The sequence below is a fragment of the Poecilia reticulata genome, chromosome 2 (assembly GCF_904066995.2).
Source record: "Poecilia reticulata chromosome 2, P_reticulata-male-v2, whole genome shotgun sequence".
In the NCBI taxonomy this organism is placed as follows: Eukaryota; Metazoa; Chordata; class Actinopteri; order Cyprinodontiformes; family Poeciliidae; genus Poecilia; species Poecilia reticulata.
In genome coordinates this window covers 20,509,684-20,527,184 of record NC_088831.1, presented here as the reverse complement: position 1 = coordinate 20,527,184, position 17,501 = coordinate 20,509,684, and the positions used below count along the sequence as shown (strand labels likewise).

Below are 17,501 nucleotides of genomic sequence, written 5' to 3'. Positions count from 1 at the left end.
CTAACAAAGTTAGCAGAACCCACCTGGTCAACACAATCATCCATTCTCGGTAACGGGAAACAATCTGGTTTTGTCACAGCGTTAAGTTTGCGAAAATCCGAGCAGAACCGTAGGGTGTTATCAGGCTTTGGGACCAGAATACATGGAGATGCCCAACTGGACATACTCTGTTCTGCGATCCCATTTCGAAGCATGTAATCTACTTCTGCATCCAAATGCTTACGCTTCTCCAGATTCACTCTGTAAAACCGTTGTTTTATCGGCCTAGCGTCTCCCACCTCCACATCATGTTCGATGAGATGAGTGCGACCTGGCGTGTCTGAAAACAAACAAGGAAATTCACCTATTAAGTCTGCTAACTGTTTAGCATGACCTATAGGTAGGTGAGCCAACAACGTGTCCAATTTAGCCAACGCTTCTGAGTTTTTAAGACGCCCATGAATCAGAGCGCTGTCCAACTCATCTGTACCGCCGTCATTCCTCACAGGTGATACTGCGCTATCCGTGGTGCTGAAAGTCTCGCTGCCCCCATCAAGGCTGTTTACGGCACACACCGGGGTAACGCCATGAGGCTGAAATAAAACGTCATGAGCATAATATGCTTTTAACGTGTTAACATGACACAACTGGCTTTTCTTTCTCCGCTCTGGCATTGATATTAAATAGTTCTGGTCGGAAACCTTCTCCAGGACCGTATATGGACCAGAAAATTTAGCCTGAAAAGGAGAAGTCATGACTGGACACAAAGCTAACACTTGATCACCAGGCAGAAATGAGCGAACCTCAGCACGGCGATCAAACAGACTTTTCATTTTCCTCTGCGCTTCAGTCAGCCTCTCTTTAGCAAGATCCCGCGCCAGATACAAGCGTCTTCTGAAACCATTTACATAATCCAACAAGTTTGTCGGTGGAACGGATTCTTTAAGCCCGTGCGCTACCACAGCCAACGGACCCTTAACGTTGTGCGCAAAAACCAGTTCGTTTGGGCTAAACCCGGTGCTTTCCTGGGTTACCTCCCTGGCGGCCAGCATCAGCCACGGCAAACCTTCCTCCCAGTCGCCCGCCAGTTCTGTACAGTAAGCTCGCAGGAGAGACTTCAGAGACTGGTGGAAGCGCTCTAACGCCCCCTGACTCTCTGGATGATACGCTGTTGCTTTACTGTGTCGGATCCGTAACTGCTTCAAAACCTGACTGAACAAATGTGATGAAAAATTCGTTCCTTGGTCAGATTGTATGACTTTAGGGATGCCAAACACCGAAAAAAACTGAGTGAGCGCACGTACAACTGACCTAGCAGTTATTGACCGTAATGGATAGGCTGCTGGATAACGTGTAGTTTGACATATGACAGTGAGCAGATATAATGACCCAGCCTTTGAGCGAGGTAACGGGCCAACGCAATCAATTATTAAGTGCTCAAACGGCTCAGATGCGGCAACAATTGGGCGTAATGGGAACGGTTTCAAAGTCTGATTGGGTTTAGCAATGAGCTGACAGACATGACACATCTTAATGTAAGACGATACGTCCTTTTTAATACGCGGCCAGAAAAAATGTCTGAGCACCCGGTCATACGTTTTACGTACACCAGAATGGCCAGACTCGTCATGAGCAACTTTGCACACTGCGGAGCGGAGTTTAGTGGGAACCACTATTTGAAATACTGGCTCACCCACAATGTCAGCATGGGGTAACCATTTCCTCACCAACAACGAGTCCTGCAGAAAGTAGCCACATGCACAATCCGTGATTTCACTCAGCGGGCGCACCTGATCGAAGAGATTCTTGAGAGAAGCATCAGCTTGCTGCTCCGCCACGAACTCGCTGCGAGACAGAGACATGGGAAAACTGGACAATGGAAGAGTCATTTTTTTCACACATTTTTCCTCTTTCCCACTCTGAGCACGCGTCATGGCTCGAGTAACTGCGCATGCGGTAAAAACATCCGGGAATTCCCTGTTATTCTCGTCAGTCTGAGAAATGACTCGTTTAATCGGCTCCGACTTAACAAGTCCATCCAACTGCACAGTCTCCGCCCACAAATGTGTCCCAGCTAAACCGTTACCTAAAATCACAGAGACTCCGTCAATCGGCAAAGCAGGGCGCACAGCCAACTGTGCGTCACCCGTAAATAGTTCACAGTCAAGATATACTTTATGTAGTGGAACAAACAAGACGTTTAATCCCATTCCTCGCATCGGAACACAGGCACCTGTCTCAGATTCAACCGAGAACGGCAAAACATCAGCTCTAATGAAAGAGTCAAACGCGCCAGTATCCCTAAGGATCTTAACTGGAACCTTCTCCGTGCTGTTTGGCAGTGACACATACCCATCACGAATAAACGGCAGATAGGAGACGCCTACCTCAGAACGCTGAATGTTCTTCGCGTCCTTTAGATGATTCTGCACCGGTGCAGCCAAACCAACACCTTTAGGAGCAGTCTCAAACCTTTGCATTTCAGCTTTAAGCTGATAACAATCCGCCTTAATGTGTCCGCGTTTGTAACAATAATGACAAACCCGATCATCCCGAACAACCGGACTTTTAAATCGTCTGGCCTCATTTAGCTCAGCGACATCAACCCGATCAATGCGGTACTTGCTTCGCCCAAAAGATTGTCTGAAACCAACCTGATCTGAAAAATCCTTATGCGTCAGAACGTATTCGTCTGCCAACACTGCAGCTTCAGACACGGTCTTAGCTTTCTGCTCATTGATGTAAGTTGCTATGTTTTCCGGCAACCCGTTTTTAAACTCCTCCAGCAAAAGTAGATCGCGGAGCTGATCAAAGTTTTTTACCTCCTGTGCAGCGCACCACCGATCAAACAAAGCGGTTTTTACACGCCCAAATTCCGTGTAACTCTGATTGTCGGATTTTTTAAAGCGGCGAAATTTTTGTCTATATGCCTCGGGTACAAGTTCGTAAGCCTTTTCCACTGCACTCTTCACTTTATCATAATTTAAACTGTCACCAGGTGACATCGAGGCATAGGCTTCCTGTGCTTTACCCGTAAATACGCACTGCAAAAGCAACGGCCAAACATCCTTAGGCCACTTGAGTGTCTTAGCCACACGCTCAAACAAGACAAAATACTTGTCCACATCCGACTCTGAAAACGGTGGAATCAAACGAATGCATTTATTAATGTCAAACTGGGCCCCTGCAAGACCACTGTCCTGATCAGCAGAACCGCGCGCTGAGTCGCGTTTCGCAACTGCCTCCAATTCCAGTTTGCGCATTTCAACTTGATGTTGCAGCTCCAAACGACGCATCTCCAATTCCAATTCCATTTTACGCACTTCAGGGTAAAACGGCCCAACTTCACCCTGTGTGTTTGGTGCGGGAGGTGGCAAAACCTCTTGCTCAACCAATGCGGCGTATAAACGTCCTTTAATAACCCCCTTTTTCTCTTGTTTAACCACAGGCATGTTAAAATGAGCAGCAATGGCTATGAGATCGTTTTTAGTAGTACTATTAAACTTCTCCAAAGAGGGATCAGCTACAAAACTTTCCAGGTCAAACTCCATTTTCAGGACGAAAATTAATCACGTCACAGAAAGAAAAAACGCCAGCTAAGCGCCAACTACAGCGTGAAGTGAAAACAAATTGAAACAAGTGCACAATGGGTCCAAAGTAACCATGTCCCCACTATACTTTACCTGCCTGCCACGACTCACCTGATAAACTGATTCCTGGCTCTTCACGTGGATCGGCGGCGGGTTTATTAAGCACCAAACCAGTAAGAAATTAATCTTACGGACTGCCCCCGAGATCACTGCTCGCACAGTGAACGCTAACCGCAAACCCCCACGACACTATCAAAATAAACAGGTGAAGTCTAAAGCGACAGCACCTCTTAGCCTAGCAGGAGACACAGTCACTAAAATAGAACCAACACTGATGCACAAGCTCAAGAAACATTTCACTCACCTGCATATTGAACCAACCTACCAAATACGCCACAGCTGCCCAAAACAAGCCGGCCAAAAAAAAAACGTGTCACACCCAAATGGTGACGTCAGTGCTCACTCCTACAAACACGAAAAAAGATGAATGACAAAACATCACGCATTCAAACCATCAAGTTTACAAACTGTAGGAATTCTTGCTTTGGACGAGCCCCCATTTGTTACGACTGGCTCAGGGTCGTAACAAAAACATGAAACCATACCATGGTTAAAGTGAAATAAAGTAAATGTTTATTAACAAAAAACAACTATCAAAACAAAAGAAACTCAAAAGTGCAAAAGACGGGGAGCTGGGGCCTGGCAACTACCATTGCCTCTGCAGAATGGACGCTGAGGGCCACAGGCGACAAACCACCAACGACCAGTGACCAACGACCAGCTACGAGCCACCCAGCGCCGCTGAAAGACGGAGACAGCCAGCTTTAAGTATCCTGCACTCCAATCACCCGATCAGGCACACCTGCAAATGGGAGGAGCACAAAGAGGGACAACAAGACCAGCCTACAAGGCCCAGGGCCGTCACAGATGATAATGTCATAAATCAGGCATCCGTAGAAAATATTCTGTATTAGAGCTAAATAAATTCTGACCGTTTTTGTGGGTGAGTGTGTGTAAGGTGTGTGTCCCTCCAACCTCCCTGCAGGTGTCCGAGCACGCTGAGTTCTGCTGGATCCTCGGCTGCCTGACCAGCATGCCCCGGCTACGCCACCTACCCCAGTGGAAGGTTAGGACCCCCTGCTACACACACACACACACACACACACACACACACACACACACGCTCACTGTGCAAAGCAGGTAAATCAGTTTTGAAATGTTCAGATTTAAATTCTTACATGTTTTTTAGTTGTATTAATAACACAGAAACACTTTTTATGTTTCTTTTTAAAAAAAGGTTCCCATAGAAATTTTTTATTTTTCCATATTTTGTTCACTTTAAAAAAAATACATGTTATGTATAGTTTTTTCCATCCCATTTATAAAAATGAAAACAATGGTAAGATACCAGATGAGTGGTTTGTTAAGAACAATGGAGCTCATAAAACAATGAGCTGTTTTATTCTGGCTCATCATCAGCATCTGTCCCAACAGCACAAAGCCAACATATAAAATTAAAAATTAAAAAACAACTTGGCATTTTTTACAGACTACATAGTGGTGTGAAAAATGTAGCTAAAAGTAGAAACTCAATTAAATTTATTATAGTGTTATTTAACAGTCAGCCTTTAAAAGGCAAACACAATATTTAGCCTTTCAGCAGCAATAAAGTCGGCTTGAAAATGCCTTTCAGACGCAACTTTTCACCTCGCTAGTACCTGAAGCTGTTAAATATAAACGTAGGTGACCAGAGCCACAAGCTTTTATAACTCAACAGTAGTTATATGTTAATTGTAGCTGTTTTAAAAAAAAAATACAAAAATAGAACAAGAAAGTTCTTGACTATGACTTTTAGACTGAAAATACAACAACAGAAATAACTTTACATCACAAACACACAATAAGTTGCACAGTTTGTCTTTTTTTCTTTTATGACAGGACGTAGGAAGAACCCTCCACCAGACAAGCTGTTATTTGTATCTAAATATAGTTTTATAACTTCAGATGTATATTTTGCGTCTGCAGTGGGATCTCCCTCCAGATCCAGATCCAGATCCACGTCTCGGCTTGCGGCTCCCCCTTTTTTTAATTTCCTGTTTTCTCTCCTGTCTGTTGTCTGTTTTATTCTGGCATTGTTTTCGAAATCATACGTCCCAGACCTCGTATATTCCTAAAGCAGCTGCTGCCTCCCTGCACCTCTTGCTAGATGACTTAATGCAGATGACTTAAGGCGTTGATGAGTCGTTAAAAGTGAAAATGGCTCTTTGTGGATTGGAAGAGGTGAAAGAAAACCCACTTGTTTTCTCACTGTGTTTTCCCCCCCCTCCTCCTCTCTCTCAAACTGTGATGAAGATGAAGAGCAAGCAGAAGAACGAGGGCAGCGTTGGGCTCTACATTTACCCCGTCCTGCAGGCCTCCGACATCCTGCTCTACAAGTGAGATTTGCCTTCTCGTTAGATTCTCTGTCCGTCACTTTAGCGCCAGGGTTTCACTGCACATGTGTCAGATTATCCGTGATTCTGCTATTTACTACAGAACAGGATTAGTGCCGCTGGGAAAAAAAAAATAATTCTGATGTTGTTGTTTTTTAATCTCATAATTCAGACTTTAATCCCAGAATTCAGATTTTTTGTTTTCATGGAATTCTGGGATTAAAGTCAGAATTATGAGGGGGAAAAAAAACGTCAGAATTCTGAAAAGTCAGAATTCTAGAAAAATGCCAGAATGACTTACTTTAATCTCAGAGTTCTCACTGTAATCTCAAAATTCTGCTATTTCTCAGAATTCTGAGTCAAATTTCAGAACTGACTTTTGTGTCTCAGAATTATAAGATTCAAGTTAGAATCGTAGAAAAACATTAGAATGACTTACTTTAATCTCAGAGTTCTGCCTGTAATCTGAGATTTCTGCTTCTTCCCAGGATTCTGACTTTTTCACTGGATTCTAAGATTAAAGTCTAAAGTTCTGAGAGGAAAAAGTCAGAATTCTGAGATTCTGAGACTAAATCCTCTTCCATAATTTACAGTTTATAAACTGAAAAATTATCATCCACCATCAGTTAAACCTGAGCATTCACTTCTGTCAAAAAGAGCATTTTAAAATCCGTTAATTGATTGATGTTTTTCAGTGTGTTGTTGCTCACACAGTATGAAGTCGTACCATCCACTTAGTAGCCTGTACATAGTTGCTGAAAGCAGAGTTTGTAAATGTTTCTTTGCTACAGCGCACACACATCTGCAGCCATCCTGTGCTCAAAGCAGATTTATTCTTGTAATATTTGAAAGCCAAAACATCTGCCTGCGTTTCATCTCCAGTGGGGGAAAAATGCCTAAAAGAAGGACTTAATAGAAAAAGTTTGAATCTCAAAATAGAATCTGTAAAATGACTAAAATGAGAATTTTTAGAAATGCATTTTTTTGTATTTTGTCTCTAAACAAGACTTTTAGCAGCCATCCTAAAATACATAGGAGTTTGATTTTTACACTTATACATTTGTTAGTTTTTAATTAAATGTCCCAGATGTTCTTATTGGTAATAATTATGCAGCTGAAAGTAATTTAGATCAAAATTCTATGAACAGAATATTTTTGATGTTGGAGCGGAGCAACATAAAATCCTGTTTTACTCTGAGCTGTGAGATGGAGGGAGGCATTCCCAGCAGTATCCATGGAAACGCAGCGCTAATGTTTCCACATAATTCAAACGCAGCAGCACTTAAACCGACGTAATGGCCTAGTTCAAACCTCCTTCCTAGAGAAGCAGAAACACTTTGGTGCATGTTGGAAGAATCCAAACCTAGAGTAGTCAAGAGTTGTCTTTGACTCAGACGTGTGAGATAAATCTAGATTTATTGCCAATTGACGACATCAAACATAATATTACTGAGTTAAAAGTTATTTGTACTCCCGGGAAATTTAAATCTAAAGTTATCTTCAAGAAATTTGTTTCTGACTAGAAATGAAAAGATTATGGAAGATCATCTGATGTAAACAAATGATCTTTGTTTGTGTGTCTAACAAAATATATATTTTTCTCAATAATTTATCAGATTCAAATCGTAACTCTGTATAATATTATTAACATTATTATCAGTCAACTTTAAAGATTGAATCTGAATCATGCTAGAATGTGAATAATCTTTTATAGGTTTTCACCATTAGGTTAGACTCGGCCCTTCTTTTCATATCAATGGGGGTTTTGTATGGGGGACACTCAGGGCTCATTCATACACCGACTGGCCTTCAGACGCCCAAGAATGACCTGGACGATGTCGCTAGGCAACAGGATGTCTGGGGAAGCAGCGAGATTGAGCAAAACCTCTGCACACAACTTTCAAAACTTTCACGGATTAACCCTCAGGTCCACACATGTCCCCGTCGGAGAGGACCAGGTCCAGCATCTGGAGCTGGCTCAGGATCTGGCCCGGATCTTCAACCTGCATTACGGAGAGCTGTTCCCTGAGCCGCAGGCGCTGCTGAGTAAGGGCAACACACACATACACACACACGCACACACACACACACACGCCACACTGAGTAAAGGAGCACATTAGCACTTCATATTTAATCTTTTTATGCATTTAAGAAAAAACAAACAAAAAACGTTCTGTCCGTTTACAGAATTTGATCGTTTTTCTGAAGGGAAGTTTGTTTCAGTACTTTTTTTATTTATTTATTTTTGCAAATGTATTAGAAGATTAACAACAAATATTTAAACTAGTCTCTTTTGCAGGTCTGTATTTTCTGGGTCTTCTCAAGCAGCCGACCTTTGATGCAGCACAGGTTGTTTTGAAACAGGGTGTCTGTGTAAACTTAAACAAAACATTTTAATTCATGTATCTAACTATAAGGTCTTAAAATGTCTTCAATTTATTAAAGAAAGTGGAAGTTGGACCAATCACAGAGCTGAAATCTTGTCGTGGCTCTAAGTTTTTTTTATTACAGGACTTTTACATCAGTCAAAAGTTTAAGTCGCACACAGACATCGTGACTCACAGCTTTGTGTGTGCCGAGGTGGCTAACAAGCTGCTAACATTTTCTAGCGAGCACGTTTTAACAGTTTGTTAAAACTGCTTGTAACCTGTAACAAGCTGGTCAGCTTGTTACCTAGCTAGCTAATACTAGCCATGTAGCTAGCAAGAGTTATCTGCATGTTACTTGGCTACTAAGTATTAGCAACTTCTTACCTTAAAAAAAATCTAGCTAATTAGCTACCTTTTCTCTTTTTTTGATAATTATCTCGGGGGTTTTTTTAATCTTTTTTACAAACTAGCTAACTTGTTTGCACCTGTTATAGCTAGGTCTAAATGTAGATTTATCAAGCGTTGCCTGGACGACGTTCATCTTTGCTTTCTCACCTCTGTTGCCACCCCATACGAGGCTACTCGCATAGATGTAGAGAGCTGTATGCCATGTGAGAAGCACATAGCCGCTGCCAAGAGTAAGAAAAACCTAGATCAATTTCACAATTTTAGTTTCCTGGAAAAAAAAAACATTTACATATTGATATTTTTTTGAAGATTTCTGTATGTCTTAAATTTTATTCCTAAAAGTCTTAAATTAATTCTTAAATTTGAGTTGGTGACGAAAGCGTCCTCTACTCCATAAATAAAAAATGAGGTGCTGACGATTAATATTGCTACATATTGTGTCTTTGTTTGCTGCTATCAATTTATTCTCTCCCTGTGGATTTTATTTGTGATGAAGGACTTTCAGGCAGATTTCTGCTCTCATAGGAAAACATTTTTCTCCACGGCTTTTCCCTTTGAAATAATGACATCATCAGTATTTTCCTACATCACTAGGTTTTGTAATTTTAATTTAACATGAATGCCAGTTTTTGATGCACCGCTCAAGAAAGAGCAGCTTCATAAAACTCTTTTCATCGTGGTGATATATGGTTTGCTTTTGCAGATTCAGGCAGTAGCTATCATTTAAAAAAATGATTTAAGAAGGTTTTTTTTTTTTTTTTTTGGCAGATTAAAGTCTAACCAAGCGGTCATATGTTCCATAATGCAGCTAATGAGATGAACTTGTGCGTCATTTGGCCAAGAAGAAAACGATTTATGCACAAGTCATAAATGTTGAGCTGCTTGGAGTAACGTGATGATTCCAAACTGGAAGTCGCTCGGATTTTAACCTTCCAGACTTTAACAGGACGGCTTCCGTCTCTGCGGCTTAAAATAAAGGCGAAATTAAAACCAGAACCAAGCATCTCTGAGAGTGATTAATACTGTTATGCAAACAATATTTTTGTTTTAATTTCAAATGATCACAGCTTTGCACTCTGATCCGTTACGGACACATGGCCGACATGATCCTCCCTCATTACCACGGTCAGAAAAGCAAAGGACTCGGTGGACGCTTACAGTAAATACGTCTCTTCTTCCTGTTGCGTCAGAATCATTCAGGGAGAACGGATTAGCACGTCCAGTACAAAGGTATTCATGCCTTTTTTTTATTTCTACATACTGCAGGAACAATCTTCAGTTGGGGTTTTATGTGACAAACCAACTCTGTATAGTGATTGTGAACTGGATTGAAAAGGACAAACGGTTGACTAAATAAGTCTAAAATTTCGGTATGAATCTCTTTTCGGCCATCAGTAATCTTGTGCTGCCATGACAGCTGGGATTTAGTGTTTGAGATGTGTGAGCGTTGTTCGCTGAAACCTGAAAGTTTGGATTTGATCTCCTCTGGATTTGCTGTGGATTCCACGTAACTTGCTGCAAACTTTAAGTGGGACGTTTTATGGCTCTCTTTCAAAAACACCAAATTTATGACATTGCACCGATAGATTGACCCCGATTTTCTTCATTTTTGGAAGAAGGCCGGTATTCTCAAGTAAATACCGGCCGGTATTTACTTGAGAAATGCCTCTGTAAAAGGTTTGAAAAGCTTTTGCAGCAACTTTGTTTCATGCAAAAAAATAATCATTTTTGGATAAAATGTGAATGGACAGGTCTGACCTTTTAAAGATCGGTGAACGGACAGTTCTAGTTTGAAGTTCTGATGTATTTTTAACGAACGATCGATTGATCTGTGATCTGATCAAAGATTGGGGCGTTGCTCTGGAAACGAACACGCCTCGGTTTCCTCCCTCATCTGTGCTTCGCTCTTCATGATGCTGTTTGTTCTCTAACAGACTTCTAGCCGCGTTTCCATCACAGATGTCCGCAAATCTTTGTCTGTGTTCTGCTGGTGTTGAATCAATTATTTGGAGATAACAGAGTAAAGTGGGCTTGTAGTATACTGAGTTAGTTCCTCATTTAGGTTTAGTTGGATTACCCCCCAGACCACTAGAGGGAGCCGTGGGGAAGATAGAAGCAGAGTCGAGCAAGAAAGGCTATGGCAGAATGAGCTAGCACTTGTAGAGTGTAGATTGTGTTCAAGACCGAATAAAGACGTTAAAGACAACTGCTAAGAGTGACTCTACTTCTTGGAAGTGAAGATATCACAGGGCTGCAGCTAAATGTGCATCACACTGCTCAGATTTGTATTTATTTAAAAAAAATAAATAAAGGAAGCGAAGCTGTCTGCTTTCTAGCCGTGCTCTACGTTGCGTTGATTCATCACATAAATGACTCTGCCGTTTGTTGTCGTATCGTCTTGAAACACAAATACTTTTTAAGTCACTGGCGGATCTCGTCCTCGTTCTGCATCGGCAAACAAGTTGAGACTTTCCCTTTGAAATCAAACCAAAGCCTCAAAGGCCTTTTATTCCGCTGGAGATGAAGACGTCTCCGGCGTGATAAACAGGACACATGTGGACATATGGAGCTGGCGAGATGGCAGCAGGGACGCCTGTTGATGGATGACAAAGGAAAGGAAACCCCGGCTCCGTCGTCTGCTCATCACTTCACGCCGGGATGCGTCTGCCTTACATCGGGACACGTCTGCATCAACACGCCCACGCCAGACGGCCATATTGGGACGGCGTTACTGCGTCTTTTCACCGTCTCTGGGAGGGGCTGGTCTCATCTGCAGCGTAGCTGCTTAAAAAAAAAAAACGTTAAAAAACTCAGTGGAAAAAGTTGTGAAGATAATCAGAGATAGCCGGATGAAAATTTGTTTAAATACGTTTCTTAAATTTGTCTTTGTTGCTAAAAGGCTCAATTTTTATTTATTTATTTTTTTTTGTGAAATCATTTTTTTGTGTAGTCAAAAGGTCAGTATTATGTAAAATCTAAATTTTTTTAGCTTTACATCATGCTATAAAGTAATTGCCTCATCGTAAACATGCCTGGAGTGTTGCATTGATTCTTTCATGCATGTTTGAGAAATCCTTTAATCTCCATGGCAACCATTCACCTGGGAAAGCATCCTAAAGAACCGTTCGACAAATGGGAATGATTTTTAAGACGTGTATTTGTGTTTGTGGGGCCATAATTGCTGTGACACCCAATTATGTAATAAAGATGTAATAAATGGTTCTTGTCATATTTATTATCACAATAATAAATAATATCGTAATAAAACTCATTCTGAAACCTGCTTTCCCTTCCCGTATTTCAAGACTAAAGTTTTTGCGTCTCATTGAGCCGTCGGTTGTTTCACATTGTTATTTTGTTTTCCTCCACAGGTTCGACGCGAAAGGTCAAGTCCCTCCGCGACCCCTCCTCCAAAATGTCAAAGTCCGACTCACAGGCGATGGCCACCATCTTCATCACCGACTCGCCGGACGACATCGCCCTGAAGATCCGCCGCGCCATCACGGACTTCACCTCCGAGGTCACCTTCGACCCGCAGGCGCGCCCCGGCGTGTCCAACCTGGTGACCATCCACGCCGCCGTGGCCAGGCTCAGCGTGGAGGAGGCGGTGTCGGCAGCCAAGGGGCTGGACACGGGGGCCTACAAGGGGCTAGTGAGCGAGGCGGTGATCCAGAGGCTGGCGCCCATCAGGGACGAGATCCAGAGGCTGAAGGCGGACCCGGCGCACCTGGAGGCGCTGCTGGCCCTGGGTAACCGCAGGGCCCGGGAGCTGGCCGTACCCATGCTGGACGAGGTCCGACACAGAGTGGGCTTCAGCTGAAAGGCGACTCACGCTGGGGAAGACACGGCTACTTAAGCTGCTGGGGTCAAAGATGCAGGATGTTAGTTTTTTTTTTTTTTTTATGTTTTTTGACATATTTGTTAAAACTGTCACCGTGTTGTGATGTTATGAGACAGATAATCTGTGAAAAGATTGATCTCCTGATCTCCCTTAGCTACTGCTGCCAACTGAAGAAATGCACCAAAAACAACCAATCAGAGCCAGGAAGCGGGTCTTGGCACTGTCAATCAGCGCTGCTAAACGTGCTAACGGCGGACAAACGGCTGACTGTTACAGGAAAACTGTTTATCTGCCATCAATCGGCAGGCGTTCTAACTAGCTTAGCATTTACAAGCTAGTTAGGCTGTGCTATCAGGAAGAAGCAGAGAAGGAGAGAGGAAGGATGAACACCGCCACATGGAGGATGATTGACAGCGCTAAGATCCGCCTCCTCCCTCTGATTGGTTGATTCTTGTTAGTGCTGGAAGAAGGCAGAGGCTCTTGGTTTTTTCACAGATCGTCTCACAAGATGGTGACAGTTTCTATATGTAGAAATATATTTTCTTTTATAAAAGTTACGTACGGCAGCTTTAATAAGTGGACTTTTTTAACGAGAAGACATGTTGCAGTGATGGTTCTGCTGAAATGTTGTTGTTGGCTGTGACTCTTACAGTGAGGTGTTTGAAATCTGACCAGTGGTCCCTATGGATCAGAGCTTGTTACATCAAACACTGGAATCATTTATTTAGCTCCCAGTCCTTAATACAATACAATACATGTTCCCAACTGTGTGTTTTTTATTTTTGTCATATTTGTGTGCTGCCAAAACATTCAAATCTTCTGAAAACTGAACAATAAAAACCCGCCTCTTTTAGAGAATTTTCAGGTTTTATTGTGAATTGTTCAAAAGAAACCGAGTGGCATCAGTTTTACTTGAGCAGACAAACACGGTCGGAAGATTGTTTTGTTTCTGGTTTCTCTTTTTTTTTTGTTTCTTCCAGAAGAAGCTGGACCTTAAAACAAAAACTGAAGACAGCTTTCCTTTTTTCCTTTTGTTTTTTTGCTTTCCTTTTTAGTTTCAGAAATCAAGACTACAGTCATGGTGACATAATCTACTTTAATACTGTCTTTCTATTTAACTGTACATTTTTTATATGTTAGAAAACTGAAGATTACTTATGTCAACATAATCTCCTTTAGCGTGTCTGATGCTTTCCTTTTTCCAAAACCTGAAGATCAGACGAAACACTTATTGTGATTTAAGGTGCTTAATGCTTTACTTTTTTATTGCTTCAAAGCTGAGAATTATAGTTTGAAGCAAACTGTAATAAGATGCTAACTGCTTTACTTCCTTTTAATTTAATTTAGTTTTTGTTTCCAAAACTGAAGATTATACTTTAGGTGACAGAATGTACATAATTTTAAGGTGTTTGGTGGTTTTCTTTTTTTTTATTATAATTTTTTTTCAACACTGAAGATTAAAGTTATAGTGACATAATCTACTTTACAGTATTTAATGTTTCCCTTTCTTTTATTTATTTATTTTTTATCTGAAACTGAAGACTACTTTTGGTGACGGGATCTACTTCAGGGCGTTTAATGCTCTCTTTTTTTATTATTTTTTTACTTCAAAACTGAATATTATAGCTGTGGTGACATAATCTACTTTACAGTACTTAATCCTTTCCTTTCTTGTTTCTTTTTTATTTATTTATTTAATTTAATATTTTTCTTATTTTTCCACAACTGAAGTTGACACTTAAAATGACAGAATCTCCTTTAAGATGCTGAATGTTTTCCCTTTTTTTCCCCCCCTGAACTGAAGAGTATACATGTGGTGACATAATCTCCTTTAAAGATTTTGATTGTTCCCTTTCTCGTCTTTAATTTTTTTAAACCAAAGTTTACCCCTGGAGTCAGGATCTGCTCTATGACGTTTGATGCTTTGGTTGCTCATCTTTGCGTCTGGACGTTGACACTCTGCTGTGTGTGTTGTTGCCGTGTTGTTGCCGTGTCGGCCTGAAACGAGTGGACGTGTTTGGCTAACTCCACGGTAATGAACTGTGTGTGCAGATTGGCACCCTTCACCCAAAAGAAAGCCTTTGTGCAAATGAATTTTTCATTCCAGTTGTGTGATCTCACTCTGAACATTTTAGAAAAGCCCAGCCATTAGTTCGACTAATTATTTTGTGGAGCAAAAAAAAAAAAAAAAAAAGAAAGAAAATGCAAAAGTCCAAAGTTAAATAATTGATTTGTTTTCTACAAAGTGCTTAAGTTTGGAAGCTGCCAGAGCCGGGGAAATAAATTCAGGAGCGAGATCTCGTTATAGCGAGATATAAAACTGCATTCCTGACGGATTTCGACTTCATAGGCATACAGGGACTCCCTCTGACCCTCCGTGTTCTCACTCTGTTCCTCTAGAAGACATTCAGACATCCCGCGAGGTGTTGCCGTTTTACTGTTACGATCTCTCTCTCGTTTAACCGGGAACATATTTCGGCTTTAATGAGGTATAAATCTTGTTATAACGAGTCTTATTTCTCGCCTTAAAACGAGAAAACGTTCTCATTTTTAACAAGGTTTCTATCTCTCTTTTAGCTTTCCAATAAATCAAGGTGTCACAGTTAGTTGGATCTCCGCTGTTTGTACTTTGTTCAGCCTCCATTTGGCAACACAACAGCACATATTCTTCTCCTGTAACGTTTTACAAGGCTGGAGCATGCTCCACAGTTTTTTCTTCTTTTTTTTTTTTTAAACAGGGTTTAGGTCTAATGGCTGGAGCCATTTAATAAGGCTCAGTTTAAAGCTTCATCACTGATGAAGCATTTCTGTTGTTTGGGCCTTTTTGGGTCAATATCCGACTGGATTTCCCAGTTTACAGACAGAAGCCGCCAGATTTCTAAGTATTTATTTCACAGAACTCATGATTTCATGAACAAGGTCCGAGTTGGTCTTTGTTGGACAGAGACACGCACAGCATCATAGAACCTCTACCGTACTTTATAGTGATTCAAAGTGTTTTTCCTGGAATTTCACCATTTGTTTATATGGCAGATACACTCTGTTCTGACCAAATTGCAGTAGTTGTACATTTTCGTGAACCTCCAGTACCAGTTGGCGTAACCCTTAAGGCCAGATAAATGAGTCCTAGTCTAACCTTGATCATCAACTTTATTATTTTTTTTGTCATTTAAATTACTGCTGTCTTCTATGCTTACTAAATATTGCTCGTTTTTTTTGTCTTTCCTATTTAAAGGCACAGTATTGTGTAAAATTGGCTGTTTTTGAGCTTTAAATCGTCGTATAATGTTATTCCCTCATCAAAAGCAAACCTGGAGTGTTACCCTGATTCTTTCATGCATGTTTGAGAAATCCTTCAATCTCCATGGCAACCATTCAGCTGTGCAAAACATCTGGGTGGACCTAGCCCCGCCTTCAAGGACGAAGATCCTCATCGAAGCTGCAGTTTCCAAGCTTCCACCTAACCGAGCAGCCCTCCCCTGTGGCCGCCCCACTCTGCTCCTCCAGACTATCCAGCAGCAATTAGCAAACACCTGGTAGAACCGAGCATCAGCTGAGCTCATTATAGGAGCTACTACTCAATGGAACAATGATAAAATGTTGTTAAAGAGTTAATAGAGGAGCCATGTTGTGGTGACTTCCTGAAGGCGGAGTTTCATAAAGAGCAGGAGCTTCTTAAAGAGACAGAGGTCTAATTTCAAGGCGTTAAATTACGATGTGAAATTTCCTTTAAGTGATATTTGATATTTATAGTATTTTTTTCTATCAAGTGAAGTTAACATAGACATTTAGGATTATCAATTTAAAGTGTCTGGACAATCTGATCAACGTAAAATACTAAAGTAGGCTATTCATTACAAAATGGTTTCATTACATTTTTTATTAGCAGAAATGACCCAAATAATCTATTTGTAAAAATGTAAATGAAAGACTCACATAGGTTGTATTTCTTTTAAAATGACATTTCTGCAATAATGTCTTTATTTAAAGGCTTTGTCACGTGACACAGAGGTACTGCAAAGCATGTGCTGTGTCCACCTCTGCCATATGCCAACCCAAACCTAAAACTCATGAGAAAACAGAATCGCTAGTTTGTCATGGTTACAGAAAAACCTCAACAGTCCAACTGGACTGTCCCACTGGATCTAAAGTTTATAGACATAAAGTGATTATATATATAGAGAGAGAGATGTAAACGTCTTTAATGTTGAACAGGATGAAAAATACACATTGAATTAATCAGAACATGAAAAGTGTATTTTAGATAAAACATGGCGAGTCCAAATGTGAGCTGCTCATTCACAAAGTTACCTCTAATTTAATATGACAGGCTGTTGTGTTTGAAAATGTGTGCAACAAAGAGCCAACGTTGTACATAAATGCATAAAAAATAAAAATGTATTTTCTTTTCATTGCCTCCTTTAGTTTTTTTATTATTACTTCCACATCACCATCTTCATCTTTTAGTTCCACTCTTACTTTTTCTTCTTCTCCCTTTGAACTCTAAATCTTAAAAGTTAAATTCGTCATTTTGTAGCAGATTTATTTAGATTACACTCCCTCTGGTTCCTCCTTCCATTTATCATTCCCTTCATTTTCCCATTCCCTCCGTTACGATCCACGTCCTCCTGCTGCGTTTTCTTCTTGAATACACTCATTTATGTGGTCCAAAAATCTTGATCATGAGCTGGACCACATTTTAGTTACGTTTTTTTTTTTCCATCCACGTATTTGAATACCCATCAGATTAAAATTATACATATGTATATATGAACAGTAGATAAATTCAGACTTTCAGGGTGTAAATCACTGAGCCGTGCGTCTGCTTCAGGCTGAGCCGTTTTACGCAGTTTACACTTTTAAAAATATTGGTGTAATAAAC

General features: G+C 40.9%; 1 protein-coding gene across 2 annotated transcripts in view; it reads left to right on the top strand.

Annotated features, from left to right (window-relative positions):
* wars2 (tryptophanyl tRNA synthetase 2, mitochondrial) overlaps nt 1–17,029 on the top strand; it is a 69,300-nt gene extending 52,271 nt beyond the window's left edge. For both annotated transcript variants that reach the window (XM_081600064.1, XM_008431300.3), the window contains exons 3-6: nt 4,615–4,695; nt 5,922–6,004; nt 7,929–8,047; nt 12,150–17,029. In XM_081600064.1, the coding sequence (XP_081456190.1) occupies nt 4,615–4,695; nt 5,922–6,004; nt 7,929–8,047; nt 12,150–12,598 (732 nt within the window). In that variant the 3' untranslated portion in view covers nt 12,599–17,029. The remainder of the gene's footprint in view (nt 1–4,614; nt 4,696–5,921; nt 6,005–7,928; nt 8,048–12,149) is intronic.
* The last annotated feature ends 472 nt before the right edge of the window (nt 17,030–17,501 follow it).